Source organism: Bombyx mandarina, chromosome 12, assembly GCF_030267445.1.
Source record: "Bombyx mandarina strain Sakado chromosome 12, ASM3026744v2".
In the NCBI taxonomy this organism is placed as follows: domain Eukaryota; kingdom Metazoa; phylum Arthropoda; class Insecta; order Lepidoptera; family Bombycidae; genus Bombyx; species Bombyx mandarina.
Window position 1 is genome coordinate 3,057,498 of NC_143219.1, and position 19,236 is coordinate 3,076,733.

A 19,236-nucleotide genomic window follows, 5' to 3' on the forward strand; every position below is an offset into this window, starting at 1 on the left:
TTTTATTTAAAACATAATGTATTATTTTACCAATAATCAGCACAGATAGATCTACACCGATCATGACAATACTTTAAACATTCTATCACATAATGGAATGAACATTAATTTCTTTGGTAAACAAACATTAAGAAAATTGATCTTTAAATTAAGAATATTAGGAAGTCGTTATTGTCTAAGCTCCAGTTGACATGTAAATTACGCTGAAGATATCATTTCATCTGCATGCTGCAATTTCTGTCGCAACAAGATTTATTAATAACACATTATAACGCTATTTATAAATATCTCTCTCAGAGTTATAAATTAGGTAAAGTTATAAATTAGACAATGTTTTTTTTTATTGCTTGGCGATAGATAGGTGGGCGAGCTCACAGCCCACCTGGTATTAAGTGGTTACTGGAGCCCATAGACATTTACAACTTAAATGCGCCACCCACCTTGAGATATAAGTTCTAAGGTCTCAAGTATAGTTACAACGGCTGCCCCACCCTTCAAGCCGAAACGCATTACTGCTTCACGGCAGAAATAGGCGCGGTGGTGGTACTTACCCGTGCGGACTCACAAAAGGTCCTACCACCAGTAATTACGCAAATTATAATTTTGCGGGTTTGATTTTATTACACGATGTTATTCCTTCACCGTGGAAGTCAATCGTAAACATTTGTTGAGTACGTATTTCATTAGAAAAATGTATTATTGAAGTTAGCTACAACTAGCAATGGTTAACATAAAAATCTACTTTTTTGAAGACAACGAAGCTTTAACATTTTTTTCAATACACTACTAACGTTAATTAGAATTTAAATGGAGAAGTAACATTTTTGATTTTATCTTCAATATTTAAGTGAAGCTGATAAATAATGAAAAAAGCATGAAGAAAAGAAAAATTAAATTTTGAAATTATTAACATTATTACCCAGATGAAATGGTACAACTTATGATTCCGAAGACGACCGTTTACTTTTTATTAAAGTATAATCTGTGGTGACGAATGCAAATCGAAAAGAAACATAGGCTGAAATAGGCAGGGCGGTGGTACCTACCATAAGATGCCCCATCACCACACTCGGCACTTATGGTGGTAGGACCTATTGTGAGTCCGCACGGATCTCAGTATAGTTACAACGGCTTCCACACCCTTCATTCCGAGACGCATTACTGCTTCACAGCAGAAATAGGCAGGGTGGTGGTGCCTACCCGTGCGGACTCACAAGAGGTCCTACCACCAGTAAAAACAGATGTCGCTAGTGTCAGCATACGATAATATAGAGTAACATTTCCCCTTTGGAGCAAGATACATCGTAAGAGAATGAAGTTGATCTATCTATCCATTATGTTTGTCTCTTTCGCTCCAGTTTCGCTGCTAAATGAATAATTTTTTTTTCTTTTATCAACAATTCAATATGATATGTTTATTAAGAAGAATAAATTAAAATATGTGTCGTCTCGTTACTTTGTGAAACTTGATTTAAAATAATAACTTGCTTATTATCCTATCAGACCGTTCTCTTCGGGCTGTAGGAGCTCATTGATGAACTCTTGAACGATCTCCTTTAGTTTCGATTTCATTTCCTCTTGTTCACTGCAAAGAGTATCGTTAGATTATTAGTAATAGCGACCCGCCCTCGCTTCGCTTCGGAAGCTGTAATTTATTATTGATTTCTCTACTATTAAATGGATGTTATTATACATATAACTCTGACAAACAACATTTACATTAAGCACTGACAAAAACAAAAACAAAATAGCGTGGAGCACTGGCACAAATGAGTAATAGTCTATACACTACACGGTCAGCTGCTGCGAACTATAAGCGCCGCCATATTGGCCTTGGCTGCTCTGCGAGCGCCTTTCACTTTATCCCTACTCCGCGGCTGACCGTCACGCGACATGCAACACACAGACGAAAAACTTTGAGACGATGTAATAAAAGTTTAACTTTAAAACTCAAAAAGTGCACATAGCAGATTTTGGTTTGACAACGACGATATCTATACTAATACTAGCTGACCCGGCAAACGTTGTGTTGCCTTAAATAAGATTTCTAGGGAAATTCTACTGTAGAAATAAAAACTTCATTTAACCACATAATACCTCATTATAAACAAAAAAATATATCCAAAAAATTAAAATAAAAAATAAATGTTTGGGGTGGACAACCCTTTTCACTTAGGGGAATGAAAAATAGATAGTAGCCGATTCTCAGACCTACTGAACATACTATTGATACACAAATAAAACCAACAAAACATGGCTGAAAAATGTATAGTATTGTATAGCTCTCAAATATATTAAGTGTATAATCTATGATGTATAGTGAGTAAGTAAGACAAGGTGAATGAAGTTAGCCCCTCAAAAAATTTTTTTTTTCCTATTTTATACTTATTTTCTATTAATTCGTTTGTTCATCATTTGTTTATGATTGTTCACTGTTAATAATTGTTTGTTCTGCATTTATTTATTTAAAAAAAATATTTAAAAATATACCTACAAGTTAGCCCCTCTAATGCAATTTTTAATATTTTTTCATCCTTAATGACTCGTAAATATTCATTTTCGATTGTTCTTATATAAAACACGTTTGTTCTCTTTCGAAATTACTCGTTTTTTGTTTAATTTACTATTTTTATTAGTTGAATAAATGTATGCAAAATATGTGTACTGCGCATGCGTCAACTATAATGCCTAAACTTTCTACGCGGTGTTAATCGTGAAAAAAAAAACAAATATAAATCCTGAAGGAGCAATTAATTGGTATACAGTTTAATTAAAAAAATTAAAAAATAAATAAATGAAATAATGTGCATTGACGTTAAGTTAGACCAAATACATTTTTTCCATCCTCTTACCTATCGTATTAAAATGTTATTGTACTAATGTTAGGAATATAATTTCGACTGTGTAAAAAAGTTATTATATAGTATACCTATATTATCTCTTGAAAGATAAATAATGAACATATTTACTTATTTGTTTATATTACTTATGTGAACTCCCTATCTTTTTTATACCTTCATAACGATGAGTAGGAGGATGGAAAAAATGTATTTGGTCTAACTTAACGCCAATGCACATTATTTAATTTATTTATTTTTTAATTTTTTTAATTAAACTGTATACCAATTAATTGCTCCTTCAGGATTTATATTTGCTTTTTTTTTCACGATTAAAACCGCGTAGAAAGTTTAGGCATTATAGTTGACGCATGCGCAGTACACATATTTTGAATACATTTATTCAACTAATAAAAATAGTAAATTAAACAAAAAACGAGTAATTTCGAAAGAGAACAAACGTGTTTTATATAAAAACAATCGAAAATGAATATTTACGAGTCATTAAGGATGAAAAAATATTAAAAATTGCATTAGAGGGGCTAACTTGTAGGTATATTTTTAAATATTTTTTTTAAATAAATAACTGCAGAACAAACAATTATTAACAGTGAACAATCATGAACAAATGATGAACAAACGAATTAATAGAAAATAAGTATAAAATAGGAAAAAAAAAATTTTTTGAGGGGCTGACTTCATTCACCCAGTAAGACAGGAGACCGGCTTCGTCCCCATCCCTACTACGTGATGTTTGCTGGATCAGTGGTGACACCTGGTGGGGATAGCTGATCGATTAATAGTTGATCAGTAGTCGACCGGCGAGGGCGGGAGATCAAATTAAATTTTAAAAAAATCATAATTAAAGGAACTTGAAATTATAAACTCTGAATAAGAATTTATCGTACTACAATTATAATATTTGATTGCCATCTTGCAACCTTATTGCGGATGGAAAAATAGGGGTTGATCGTATAAGAGTGAAAATTGAGAGTAATATGATTTTTTTTATTTTAAGTCATGATAAAACTAAATAAAAAACTTGCCAAAAAAATTAAAGTTTATAATTAACAAAAAATAGGGGTTGATCATAGAGGGATGAAAAATTGAGAGTAACATCAGATTTTTTATTTTAATTCATGACAAAATAAAAAAAAAATGAAAATCTTGCCAAAAAAATTAAAGTTTATAATTAACAAATAAAAAATAGGGGTTGATCGTAGAGGGGTGAAAATTTCAGAGTAATATGATTTTTTTTATTCTACGTCATGATAAAATAAAAACAAAATTCTCGCAAAAAAATTAAAGTTTTTAATTACCAAATAAAAAATAAGGGTTGATCGTAGAAGGGTGAAAATTGAGGATTGTATGTATTTTTGTATGTTGTATCATAAAAAAATAGAAATTAAAAATTTTGTCTAAAAAATAAATAAAAAAATTTAGTGGTGGACTACCCCTAACATTTAGGGGGATGAAAAATAGATGTTGGCCGATTCTCATAGATACCGGATAAGCACAAAAAATTTCATCAAAATCGGTCAAGCCGTTTCGGAGGAGTATGGCAACGAAAACTGTGACACGAGAATTTTATATATTAGATTATAAAGCTGAAGAGTTTGTTTGTTTGAACGCGCTAATCTCAGGAACTACTGGTCCGATTTGAAAAAAAATCTTTCAGTATTAGATAGCGCATTTATTGAGGAAGGTTATATAATATCACGCTAAGATCAATACAAGCGCAGCAACAATAAAGAATGTTCAAAAATCGGGGTTCTTTTCCCTTTTGAGAGCTTCCGCTGCGTGCGCTGTAGAAACGGATAAAGTTTCGCTAAAATAATTTATGACAGAATTGTTCCCCTTTAAAAGACCTGAAAAAAAGTCCGCGACAGCATATGTCTATATGTTAAGGTTGTCTCACTATAACGTTTTTTATGCTAACCAAATTTGTTCTAAAATAAAGCATTATTTGTGAACTATTTCCACGCTTTTTTTTATTGCTTAGATGGATGGACGAGCTCACAGCCCACCTGGTGTTAAATGGTTACTGGAGCCCATAGACATCTACAACGTAAATGCGCCACCCACCTTGAGACATAAGTTCTAAGGTCTCAGGTATAGTTACGACGCGTTGGACGAAATCGCGGGCAAAAGCTAGTGATGATATAAGATGATGCAGTAGTGGAGTCCCCACCTGACGATGTCGGCCCGGCAGACCAGCTCGGTGTAGTACTTGAGCTTGGGCTCGGTCCCGCTGGTGCGCACGCACGCGCTCAGCCCCGTGTCGCAGCGGAACATCACCATCTCGCCGCTCGTGTAGTCCTGGTCCAGCCCGGTGCCTAGCACGCCTGACAACGACCTCCCTTTATAATTACTTAGTTAAATAAACTATGCACTCCTAGTGGTTCCCCAGTAGTCGAAGTTCGACTATAATCATTTCAAATTACGAGTATAGGTGTAAGAAAACTACGTGATTGTGGAAGAAATAATGAAACGTTTTTAGGATCACAATATAACACGCATTTTACTGTCAGAAAAGTTAGGGTTTGAAGAATGTCAGCTTGACTGGTGGTAGGACCTCTTGTGAGTCCGCACGGGTAGGTACCACCGCCCCGCCTATTTCTGCCGTGAAGCAGTAATGCGTTTCGGTTTGAAGGGTGGGGCAGCCGTTGTGACTACTGAGACCTTAGAACTATATCTCAAGGTGTGTGGCGCATTTACGTTGTAGATGTCTATGGGCTCCAGTAACCACTTAACACCAGGTGGGCTGTGAGCTCGTCCACACATCTAAGCAATAAAAAAAAAAAAAAAAAGTAGTACAGTGCCCCAGGCGTAAGAAAAAGGTAACTTAAATGGCTGCATTCCATTTCTCTAACAACAGGTTTGAACATTATTTTGGTTCTATTGTGAAAGACTATTATAAATACTTCTATAATTACAGATTTCGCGAAGACTACACAACATCACGATCTCGCCGCTCGTGTAGTCCTGGTCCGGCCCAGTACCTAACACGCCTGACAACGACCTCCCTTTGTAATGGCTTAGTTAACTAGGCACACCTAGTGGTCCCCCAGTAGTCGAAATTCGACTATAATCATTTCAAATTACGAGTATAGGTTTGAACATTATTATGGCTCTATTGTGAAATAAATTTTTTTTTAGGATTTTATGACCTGGTAACTAAGACCTTTAAGTCATGTCTTATTTTTTATTTTATATTCTTATTTTTATGAAAAATGATGAAATTAAATGAAGATGATTAATTTGAGACATTAATCAACTGGGATGAAATGAAATAAAATGAAATAAGATAATATGGGATGAAATACAATCTCAGTAAAATGGTGGTCATTTACTGAGATTTTTTCAGTGGACTTTTTGGAGGACCCTGAGAAGCTACGTCCAGCGGCTTCGTTTCATTTTCCCACATTTGTGCACTTTCACAGATATTAAACAGTTAATAAGCCATTGTTATTTTACATTTAAACCCGAAGAAACACTAAATAGACTAAATAAAACAATTCACACAAGTTCACTAATCGCGTTCCCGCCAAAAAGTCCCTTGGAGCAGTTACTTTAAAAACTAATTTGGTATGTTCATATGCTTACGGAGGTGCGTGTCGGTGCGGGGCGCGGGGGGCGCCGTGACGCCGGCCGTGAAGTCCGTGACGCGCGTGACGCCGCACGAGCCCACCCGCCGCGGGTACTGCGGGCGAGGGGCGCTCAGTCGGCGGCTGATATTGTCACTGACAGTGCCAGCCGCCGGCGGTAGGAACACGTTTTTACTGGTGGTAGGAGCTCTTGTGAGTCCGCGCGGGTGGGTACCACCACCCCGCCTATTTCTGCCGTGAAGCAGTAATGCGTTTCGGTTTGAAGGGTGGGGCGGCCGTTGTAACTATACTGAGACCTTAGAACTTATATCTCAAGGTGGGTGGCGCATTCACGGTGTAGATGTCTATGGGCTCCGGTAACTACTTAACGCCAGGTGGGCTGTGAGCTCGTCCACCTATGTAAGCAATAAAAAAAAATTAAAAAATCGATTTATATAACAGATCTCACTTGACCGGGCCCCTCGTAATTCCTGATCCTCCTGAAGATCTTCTGTATGGTGGAGGGCTCGTGGCAGATGTAGTAGGAGTTGTGCGACACGTGGTACCCATACTCCGCGTAGAGCTGCTGCAGCTGGGAGCCTAGCGACATCCCCTTGGAGCGAAGGTGCGACGCCAGGGACGCCACCTGAGTGAGAAGAGTTGGACGGGCATCAGTGCGAGAATTTACTGCTGTTTCCGAGTTGAGCAGTTGCCATCACTGTCAAACACATAAAATTCAGTTTTAGTATATTATCTACCAGCGACCCGCTCTCGCTTCGCTTCGGAAACTGTTATTTATCATTGATTTCTCCACTATTTAATGGACGTTATTATACATATAAACCTTCCTCTTCAAATCACTCTATCTATTAAAAAAAACCGCATCAAAATCCGTTGCGTAGTTTGAAAGATTTAAGCATACATAAGGACAGATATAGGGACAGAGAAAGCGACTTTGTTTTATATTATGTATTAATGCTGTTTGTACCCAGTTAGGTACTAATGACTTTTTGGCGGGAACGCGAGGAGTGAAGTTGTGTGATTTGTTTTATTTTGTCTATTTAGTGTTTCTTCAGGTTTAAATGTGTTATAACGGTGGTTTATTAACCGTTTAATATCTGTGAAATTGCACAAATGTGGGAAAATGAAACAAAGCCGCTGGACGTAGCTTCTCGGGATCCTCCAAAAAGTCCACTGAAAAAATCTCAGTAAATGACCAAAATTTTACTGATATTATGTTTCATCTAATATCATCTCTTTTCATTTAGTTTCATCCCAGTTAATTAATGTCTCAAATTAATCCTCTGCATTTCATTTCATTTCACTCCATATTATAATTTTTCATAAAAATAAGAATAAAATAAAAATAAGACATGACCTAAAGGTCTTAGTTACCAGGTCATAAAATCCCTTAAAAAAATTTAGTTACTAATGACTTTATGGCGGGAACGCGAGGAGTGAAGTTGTGGGATTCGTTTTATTTTGTCTATTCAGTATTTCTTCAGGTTTAAATGGGTAATAACGGTGGTTTATTAACTACTAGCTTTTGCCCGCGACACCGTCCGCGTGGCATAGTTACTTTGGCATAACGCAAAATTTTACCCCCCACTTCATTTGCGTAGAAAGCGAAAACATTTTTGAATTATGTAATGTTAAGGAACTATTTAAACCCCTATTTTGAAACATTATTTATTGGTGCTCCACTTTTATTGACCTAATTGTGATGTTATATCGCCTTTCTCAATAAATGGGCTATCTAACACTGAACAAATTTTTCAAATCGGACCGGTTCTTAGATTAGCGCGTTTAAACAAACAAACTCTTCAGCTTTATAATATTAGTATAGAAGTATAGATTTAGTATCTGTGAAAGTGCACAACTGTGGGACAATGAAACAAAGCAGCTGAACGTAACTTCTCGGGGTACTCCACAAAAAGTCCAATGAGACCTTTTCTCAGTAAATGACCAACATTTTACTAAGATTATATTTCATCACATATCATCTGATTTGTAAATTTAATTTGTTTTTAATCATTTATGTTATGTCGCGATTAGTTTCCTTCGTTTTTTATTATTCATAAACTGTAAATAATGAAAACTGTGAATTATAAAAATCTTATTACTTGACGCCGTCTAATGCAGAAGCCGTCAGCGACGCTGAGGTCATTCTGTTTAGTTGTTGTCATTGCCTTCCATAATGACAGAAAATAAGACTCACTTTTCCAAACAAATAGTAATGTTGCGCCGATATATATAATACATTTATACTATACTATACTTACTTGCACCGCGGCCGAGACGCCATCTTTGTCTGGTACGCGCACATCGCACATGTAGCCCAGGGCCTCCTCGAAGGCGAACACCGGAATCTTGTTCTGCTGTACCAGCAGCAGGGAGCAATTACCTGCGGATTCCATTTAGTTTTTATTATTTTTTTATTGCTTAGATGGGTGGACGAGCTCACAGCCCACCTGGTGTTAATTGGTTACTGGAGGTCATAGACATCTACAACGTAAATGCGCCACCCACCTTGAGATATAAGCAGTTTGGTGGTACCTACCCGCGCGGACTCTCAAGAGGTCCTACCGATTCGAACACCGGTGCATTGCTAGATACGAAAAAAACCAGCTCACCCATCCACTTGAAGCCGGTGAGCGTCTCCACAAACTGTCCCTTCCCGTCGACGATGGCGCGCAGCATCTTCGAGCTGACGATGCTGGCGATCACGTACAGGTCCTCAGCATTCGCAGACGGGTCCTTCTTGTAGTGCTGCGTCAGCAGCCACCAGCCCAGCAGTGCGCCCATCTCATTCCCACTGAACACCTTCCAGGATTTCGAACTGAAGAAAACGTATGAAGTGATTAAAAACAATTGTGTAATGTTTTTTTCTATCTTAGCTGGAAACCTTAGCGGGCTATGCCAGCGTCACCGAGCAAGTAGGTGAGCTCAAAGGGCTCTAACCTAACGACTAGCTAGCACTAGCCCTAATAAAAGCAGTGCTTCGCAGAATCTATCACCAGATCAGAAACGCGACCCACTGAGAAGATCCGGTGAGAAACTCAGTGGGCTGTGTCTGTGGGTTAATTTACTCGCCGGGCCCTTCGTCGCAAGTGACGGGTTCGGCGAGGACGGTGGCCGGTGCTGGAGGTACCTAAAAGCATCGTCAGTGGATCGGGAAGATCCGAAATGACGTGTTTAGGGCGATGTGTGTAATGCATACACGAATATAAACTAATAAAACCAAATGATTGTGGGCGCCATCTGGTGTCTAGCTACAGAACTACGCAAGGCGACATCGGCGCTGTGAAGTGTGACAAACAAATTTTTTTAAACTTTTACAAAAGATCCATTCATATTTAAAAATTGAAAAAATTATCAGCAATTGGAATGGAGTAAAACAAAGTCGCTTGAAGTCGGTGAAGTGTGACAAAGCGTTTAGTAAAACTAGTGGTCGCCTGGTAGTTGAAATTCGACTATAATTAATTGAAATTATGTTTGTACACTATTAAGATTTTATTGTCAAAGACAAAACTTCTATAATATTCACAGATTTCGCCAAGACTACACTTTCGACAAATATTAAATAAAGACAAACAATATTTAATCTATTTTTTTTAAGGGATTTTATGACCTGGTAACTAAGACCTTTAAGTCATGTCTTATTTTAATTTATTTTCTTATTTTTATAAAAAAATATGAAATGAAATGAAGATGATTAATTTGAGACATCAATCAACTGGCATGAAATCAAATGAAATGAGATGAGATGATATGGGATGAAATATAATCTCAGTAAAATGGTGGTCATCTACTGAGACTTTTTCATTGGACTTTTTGGAGGATCCCGAGAAGTGAAGTCCAGCGGCTTTGTTTCATTTTCCCACATTTGTACACTTTCACAGATTTTAAACAGTTAATAAACCACCGTTATTGCACATTTAAACCTGAAGAAACACTAAATAGACAAAATAGAACAAATTACACAACTTCACTCCTCGCGTTCCCGCCAAAAAGTCCATATTTAATCTATTCTCAATTTGACCACAGACTATAAGCAATAAGAAAAGTTTGACAAGTTTGAAAAGTTTGAGAAAGTTTTGTGTGTGTCAAATATATGGTAGTGTGCGTAATGTTTTTTTTATTGAATATACTTTTTATGCATAATTAAAAAAAAAAATTATCGTTCTGCACTCCTTCTCTATATTATCTATAAGTGTTGGAAATTTCATACTCATCCGTCCACGCAGTTTTCGTAAAAAGGGATACAAAGTTTTTGCTTCACGTATTAATATATAGATATGGTATCGAGTAAACGTTCGGAAACGCTCGGCTGCGTCTTAGGCGAGTTGTGAGAGATTTTCAAACGTTCAGATTCCCTAGCGTGTACGTGAACAGCTTCCGACTGACGACTTGACGATTGTTCTGCGACTGAAAACAACTAATGATGAGGAAGCAAGTCCTCAACGCACCTGACGTCGAACTCGGCCACCGCCAGCCGGTCAGCGTCAGGGTCGTTGACCAGCACCAAGCTGACGCCTCGTTGCTCGGCCTCTTGCTTGCTCAATGCCAGACACTCTGACTCCTCGGGATTCGGGAATGTCACTGTCGGGAAATCTGGATCCGGGTCTTGTTGTTGCTTGACGCTGATCGGTGCCTGACGAATAAGATGACATTGTTGTCGTTCAAGACGTTTTTGACTTGTAAGAGCATTGATTTATACAAATATGTAAAAGTTAAATAACCGTCATCTTACATATTCGCCAGACCTTGGTCCAACGGACTACAATTTTTTTTCGTGATTTGGACAATTTTCTACGTGATAACAAGTTTTCTTCCTAGGAGGCAGTACAATATGCTTTCACACAGTTTGTAGAATCTAGATCACCAGAGTTCAATCGCAAAAGCATAAATGACCTTCCTATTAGATGGCAACAATGTATAGATAATAATGGTAGATATTTTGATTCAATAAATATGTTAAATGAAGAAAAAAATGAATATGAATTTTTCAGTACAAATCGGCAATTTCATACTTTAACCCCTAATATAAATCATTGATAGATAACGCGTGCTATATTGTCGTACGGGCGCGTTATACGAGAATACTCCTACGACGCAGAACCAGTCCATAGCGGGGATTATTATAATTGGTTGATTTGAAATTGACGGATTTCTCGAGATGGTCTTTTATATGAGCGAACAAGCTTACGACTTATAACGGTTCCCATAGAGATCACAACGTGGTCGCCACTACCCATGTTGAGACATGAGTCGCAATTCTATTGTATAATAAATACCCACCGATATATTATATAAGCGACTGGAACGCATGTCTGCTTCGCGCCATTATTACAAGTTTGTGGTTAGTCTTTAATAATTCGCTTTTCGTGTGAAATATTGCATTTTGATTTTAAACCACTTTCCTTTAAGGAAGAGCATTAAATTCTGATATATATCTTACGGCTAATACCCGAAGTGCGGCTATACCTAGTTCTAGCCGACCAAAACTAAGTGTAGCCGCACTTCGGTGTTTAAACCTAGGTGTAACAGATTTGTTCACGGCTAATATTAGGTGTAGCCGATATCATTTGATTAAAACTAGGTATAGCCTTCTTTATGCTGGCTACAACTAAATGTAGCCAATCAACCTTGAGATATGATTTCTAAGGTCTCAATTCTTACAGTACAACGGCTATCCCACCCTTCAAACCGAAACGCATTACTGCTTCACGGCAGAAATAGGCAGGGTGGTGATACCTACCCGTGCGGACTCACAATCCGTTCTACCACCAGTAAAGTGATGTTATATTGTAAGATACCTTCAATCCGGCCGTTTCGAAGGCCTTCAAGACGTATTCGTAGCCGACGCCGTGCATCGCGCTGTACACAACATCGATGGCGGCTCTCTTGTTCGTCTCCAGAACGTCCTCGTGAAGGCTGTCCCGGATGTACGCCATGTACCTATCCGTCACCTCCGCTGTGCAGTCCCGGACTAATTCGTGAGCTCTGACTTCGGTTATATCCCAATGATCGTCAGGTATGCTGTTAATAACCTCAGTATTACACATAACGGTGTAGAGAGGGTGACGTAAAAAGATTTGGATGGGAGAGGATATGCTAGAGAGGTAATGTATGATAGACTTGAATAGAAAAAAAATACATGCTGTAAAGACTCCACATAGTGGGATAAGACCCGAAATAAGAATGTCTGAATGAATATAAAGGTCCGTTCACACGCAAAGAGCGCGCAATCGGAGCCGACCGGCTCTTCTTATTATTTCACACGCAACGCGTTCAAGCATTCTGAATGAAAAAAAGTGCACATGCAAAAATAAACTTTACTACAATTACGCAAAACTCTGTTTCTAACGTGATAAAAATCTGTTCTCCTCTGCGAGCCATTATGTGTGAACGGACCCTAAGATTGCAGAGACCGTGTAGCAGTTTTACGATAAATCGGACACATGAAACAATTTATATGACCCCCAAATGCTCGGGACGTGTATGCGCGTAGCAGAAAATAGTATTGAATAACAGCTGCCCATCTTAACATCGTATAATACAAATCAAACCCGCAAGATTATAATTTGCGTCATTACAGTTGGTAGGACTTCTTGTGAGTCCGCACGGGTAGGTACTACCACCCTGACTATTTCTGCCGTGAAGCAGTAATGCGTTTCAGTTTGAAGGGTGGGGCAGCCGTTGTAACTATACTTGAAACCTGAGAACTCATATCTCAAGGTAGGTGGCGCATTTGCGATATGGATGTCTATGGGCTCCAGTAACCACTTAGCACCAGTTGGGCTGTGAGCTCGTCTACCCGCCTAAGCAATAAAAAAAGATATACAAGCACAAAACTCACTCCAAGCACTGCAATATCTCATCCAGTATGTTGTCGTCATGAGGCGATATAATCTGCGAACCGTTCGACCAATAAACTTTGTATCCGTTGTCCTCCTTCGGGTTGTGAGAGGCCGTCACCATGACACCGGCGGCGGCGCCGTACATTATTGTTCCGAAGGACACGAGTGGTGTCGGGCAAACCATTGAAAATAAATGGACCGGTATTGATGAAGATATGAACACCTTCGTTGTGAGTTCCGCGAATCTGAAATCACATTTGTCAGATTATTGGCATCGCATTCGTGATGTTTGTGCTACAACTGTAAACATTGACAGTTCCGTCATTTATTGGCATGTATGTTTTAAAAGTTTGTGCCTGAAATAAGTAGGTAGTTATCCGTAGACGTTATCAGCACAATTGACACTCAAAAGGGCATGATTTTTTTATAGTTCGCAACACAGACGCAAAATCTGTATTTACAATAATGCACGAAACTTCGCATACATACCTTTTGCGGAAAAATTAATGGTAAAATATGTCATTTGCAAAAAAGACTTCGGTTAATATTCGATACACGGCACACGATTCGTGCTATTATTAATACATCAATAGGCGCTTGTTTTTTTGCTTACCCACAAAAATACGTAATACAAACATAATCGCCCCCTACATTGATAGGCCAAGACCCCGATAACCGAAATCGAATTCTTCCAAACGGTGTGCTTAGTGTGAGTATGTAACGTTCTCGATGGCGTAAAATTTAATGCAAATTTGTATGCAATTTGCCCTAAACACGACATTACGGAACCTCCCGATGCATTAACGGTGCTTTTAGGCACCTCAAGCACCGGTCACCGTCCTCGACGAACCCGTCGCTTGCAACGAAGGGCTTGACGAGTAAATTAAAACATTAACACAGCCCACTGAGTTTCTCGCCGAATCTTCTCAGTGGGTCGCGTTTCCGATCCGGTGGTAGATTCTGCGAAGCACTGCTCTTGCTAGGGCCAGTGTTAGTAACAATCGGTTTGAGCCCCGTGAGCTCACCTACACGTCAAGGAGAAGCTGGAATAGGCTCTCAAGGTTATCAGCATAGGTAAAAAAATGCAGTTGGAACAACATCCCTAGCGGCAAACCTAGGCAAACGTTCCATCTCCATACAAATTTGAGTTAACTTTTACACTAACGAGAACGTTAAAAAACTCGCCCTAAGCACACGGTTCGTGTTATGATTAATACCCGTCCGTTGGCGTTTTGACCCCCGGAGACGATCTGTGACATCTCGATAAACACCAGATAAGTTACGATAAGCATTTGAATGAATCTATGGAAACATGACATCGTGCTGCGAATTGTATTTAATTAACACATGTTTCTCGCGACAGTCGTGAATAAAAATATATACGCAAAGTTATTGTATGTATAGACTGGTCTCCTGTGACCACTCAAACTGGAAATCACAAAATGTGGTCATAGTCTCCTCATTACAGTTGGAAGCATATTCCTACGAAATTGAGATGCAAATGAAACTACATTTAAAATTTAATCTCTCTCGTGTTTTATCGTAATATTGTTTTAGAGATCAAGACAACCGTAGTCGATGACCACGAAAACTGTAAAGCATTCCAAACGCCATAAATATTAAGACGTATTTTACTATGAGCTGTCGCTGTCGCAGGCCGTTCATATTGTCAGCAAGCTTGGTAAGTGCTTAGTAGCAAACTGACTGTAGATAAATGTACCAATTAAAATACAAATCTACTAATTAAAAAAAGCCGTACGAGATCGAAGTCTCTATGGTATTGGATAACAGTTGCCCACCTTACTAAAGCGGAACGCATGAGGGGAGAGACCTTGGAAGTTATATCTCAAGGTGGGTGGCGCGTTTACGTTGTAAATGCCTATGGGCTCCAGTAACCACTTAACACCAGGTGTGAGCTCCCAATCTAAGCAATAAAAAAAATGTGGTCACAATGAGGTATGAAACTGCCACGTAGGTCTTAATTTAGTATTAGCTTCAACATTACGGTGTTTTTAATTGAACCTCAATTACGTTTAACTCAATGAAATAGCCGAAGTTGTTTTTTTTCAAACTTTAAACTTGAAATATATATAATACTGTAAAGTTGCAAAAATTTCGCTTAAACTAAATAGCCTTTCACTTCACCCCTCGATAAATATAATGAATACTGCAACAAGGTTTAGGTGAAGAAGCATATTCTTTAAAACCATATTATTTAGTTTTTTTTTTCTACCTAAGCTGATGGTCTTTGATACATCATATCAGCGTTACCGGCCGAGTAGGTGAGCTCGCGGGGCTCAAACCTGGCGTTGTTGCTAACACGAACCTTAGTAAGAGCAGCTTCGCAGAATCTACCACCGGATCGGAAACGCGACCCACTGAGAAGATCCGGCGAGAAACTCAGTGGGTTGTGTCTGTGGGTTAATTTACTCGCCGAGCCCTTCGTCGCAAGCGACGGGTTCGACGAGAACGATGACCGGTGCTTGAGGTACCTAAAAGCACCGTTAGTGGATCGGGAGGATCCGAAATGAAGTGTTTTAGGCGACGTCGAAAGTTTACCATTCGGTCCGTAAGATCGGGAATGTAGTTACGGCCACGATGAGAGGGTTCTCGTGTCGTGCCGCTTTATCGAAATGGATTATTTAGTGGACAGGTTTTGATGACATACAATAATTCGCCAGTTTTTCATATAAAGATCAAGACTTCGCCATGAAAAACCAACGACAAAAGAAAAAATATTTAACAATCAGTGATCTGGCACTAATGTAACTATGTTCATTGCAGTGGTAATGTCGCCCTTTATATGTGTGGATATGTAGTTTCATATCAATTGGGCTAATGGTTCTAGAATTTTAGATGAACACATATATTTGGACATACGAATTCTTTTATATATAATATTTATATAGATGTTTTTATTTTTACCTTTTACTCTGATGTCTTCCATCAAATCCAACCACGATTCCATTTTTAATTTGCGCATTATTGGATACCTTTTGTATATACGAACATATTCCCTGGATGAGAAAACAAACGTCAATAAAGATAAATGTGAGAAATGTTTGTTAATAAAATCAAAAATTAATTTCATTTGAACAAACCTACACATGAAATCAGAACTCAGAATTACTTTGCATCGACATCAAGCTATTGTGGTCACCAATTTTTTTTTAATATTGCATAGTTGGGTGAATGAGCTCATGGACCACCTGATGTTAACACATTAACCTCTAAATATGAGGCGTGCAGGCACATTTCTAATTATTCATTAATAAAAAAGACTGGTACATCTTCCTAAGAAAATTTGTAGGCATCCCTAATGGCTTGCTTCAATGTCCTGATAAGTTGCAAGTGAGAGTGTAAAAGTGTAGGAAGAATGTTTGATGAAAAAAAATATGCACAGCCAATTCAATCTTAGTCTAATTACATATTATACATTTTGACTCAATTTCCCTAGTCAGCATCAGTTTCTATGTTATATTATACATATAATGTTCAGTGTCTGAATGTACTTTCACTCGTCTGAATTTTCAGTTCCCAGTCCCATATCCCAGAAGAAAATCCTATTTTTCATTGAACGTGACTTATATTAATTTGTTTCACGCCTGGTCTTAGCAGTCAGTTAGTGGTTACTGAAGCCTAAATACCATAATATGAGTCTTACCACCCAGCATGAGATATGTTATTAATATCCCATCACCATTACATCAAGGTAAGCAGAGATTCTCTTTTCAGTTTAATTAGAATGTCGAGAAACACAAATTTTGTTTTCAATCATTGGTAACATTTTTTATCAACTTTAAAGGCATTGTGAAAAAACAAATAAAAACTAGTTTCATTGACACAATTGTGTTATTGTGCAATGGATTATGCAAGCGCTTATTTTTATTACATAACTAGCTGACCCGGCAGACTTCATAATGCCTGAGTCGATAAATAAAAGATCTAAACTCCAAAAAATAAACTTAAAACAAACAAAAGGAATCCGTCCGACAGGGGACACATCAAAGGGAAAACAAAATTGTTATTTTTATTTAATTCTGAGCATTTTCATATTTATCTACCTTTTAAACCTTCTCTGGACTTCCACAAATAATTCAAGACCATAATTAGCCAAATCGGTCCAGCCATTCTCAAGTTTTAGCTAGACTAACAAACAGCAATTCATTTTTATATATAGATAATAATAATAATAATATGATTATCATCTGACAAGAGGTTGAACAATAATAATTTTTCAATTACTCTTTGCAAAGTACAAAAACTTGTTCCCATTCCAAGTTAACTAGAAGAACTAATTACTACTTTAAGTGATTTATCAGAAAATCTATTACAGTTTAATAATATCATACTTGAGCAGTCTGTAAAACCACAACATCATTCATACACGTGTATCCAGCACCCATTCGTCCACGTAGACCAGCCGTGCCAAACTTTTGGCGATGTAGCATTGTCTTCTTTAATTTCTCCCATCTTGAATTTTTTATATCATCCAATACTTCTTGACGTGTTGCGGGATTCTAAATTAATAAAAAATATAACTCTATAATCTGTAAATATTTTTTTCCTAGAATTATAATATTGTCTTAGGCCTAAAACTATAATGCTGTTAAATAAAAAATACAAATATTTAATTTTATGAAACTATAATTTTTATAAATATATAAATAATTAAAAATATCGGGGTTTATTTAATTTCAGAAATGTTACAATACACGAGAAAGGTCTAGTTCATTTGCCGAAGTCATTCAAGGACGCTCTGTTTTAAAGCAGACAATCCGGTTTACCTTATCGTGTTTCAGCCAGGCATTAACTGCTGCATCTAATTTAACGTCTCCACTATTACACACACTCATTTTAAAGTTAAAAACCAATTTCAATCGTTTTAGGAAACTTTTGGAATGTTGGTACTATAATAATATTACTACTGAAATCTTCAGTTCTGTTCGATTATATAGCAAATTAACGACTGGGCAACTTGAATAAGACAACTACACTTTTCTTGGTACTCAATTTAACTGATAAATAAACGTTTGATACGAAATAAATTTCATCATTCCTCATCATTCTCAATTTAGTTAATTTCAAGAAATCAGCTGTCAAGTGTCATTTTTCAAGTTTAGTACTAATATTCCAATATAGCCATTATTTCGTTGGTTTACGGTGCTAAATCTTATAAAAGTTTCAGTCGTTTGTTGGAAATTTGACATTCAATTGTACAACATTCATGAGTTATACACTCCCAAGCACGCAGATTTTTATTGTAAATTGAAACTTACTTTTATTAGTACCTATCTCTAAAATTATTCGTCTTGTGGTTACAAAATAATTGCACACTCTATTAAAATATTGTCGTAAATTTGTAAATCTATCATGTCATACGGCTTAAAGGACGTATTTAGTAGGTAGTTAGAGGGGGCTATTTCAATACAACTGAATCTTCAATAATATCTTCCAATCCTAAAACTAATTGAGCCAGTTCGTTTTGCTAGTGTGCGAGTGTACTGTCAATTAAAGTTTGATATCGATGATCCTAATCGAAAATAACTTCGTAAAATTCGACAAATACGTATTTATTATTTATTTTAACACCTTATATGAATTTATTGTATTAGATATAATAAAATAATAGTTTAAAAAAATTAGATAAGATAAATTAATAAGCTGGCTGGTAAATTACTGTTAATAAAAAAGATTGAAGGGACAAAGTATTCGAGAATTGTTTGCCCAGTCCTTTAGAGACTGGGCAAACAATTCCAAGACTTCCAAGACTTACAGGATATACAAATAAATTAACAAAGGTTGACCGGGAATGCGAATACAGAATAATCTTCCACCCACATTAAAAGTGAGCGATTGCGACACAGGACGTTCGATTAGGAAGCCCTGCAATCACCGGTGCTTTAATTGTAATTGCTGGTCGCCGGAACCGACCACTCCGAACCCCAG

The 19,236-nt window shown here is 37.4% G+C and overlaps 1 protein-coding gene across 2 annotated transcripts; it reads right to left on the bottom strand.

Moving 5' to 3' along the window:
- Window positions 1-18,478, bottom strand: Pgm2a (phosphoglucomutase 2). 2 transcript variants are annotated; one of them, XM_089732067.1, is made up of 13 exons: window positions 18,075-18,478; window positions 17,640-17,807; window positions 16,213-16,304; window positions 13,287-13,532; window positions 12,244-12,466; window positions 10,894-11,078; window positions 9,058-9,263; window positions 8,707-8,828; window positions 6,894-7,070; window positions 6,444-6,540; window positions 5,029-5,182; window positions 1,485-1,585; window positions 1-237 (listed from the first exon to the last, which is right to left on the bottom strand). In XM_089732067.1, the coding sequence occupies exons 1-12, from the start codon at window positions 18,141-18,143 to the stop codon at window positions 1,492-1,494; spliced, it is 1,833 nt and encodes a 610-aa protein (XP_089588193.1). In that variant the 5' UTR covers window positions 18,144-18,478; the 3' UTR covers window positions 1-237; window positions 1,485-1,491. The 2 variants fall into 2 exon arrangements, with proteins under 2 accessions (XP_089588193.1, XP_089588192.1); XM_089732066.1 differs by lacking the exon at window positions 1-237 and having other exon boundaries at window positions 1,453-1,585.
- Between the last annotated feature and the right edge of the window lie 758 nt (window positions 18,479-19,236).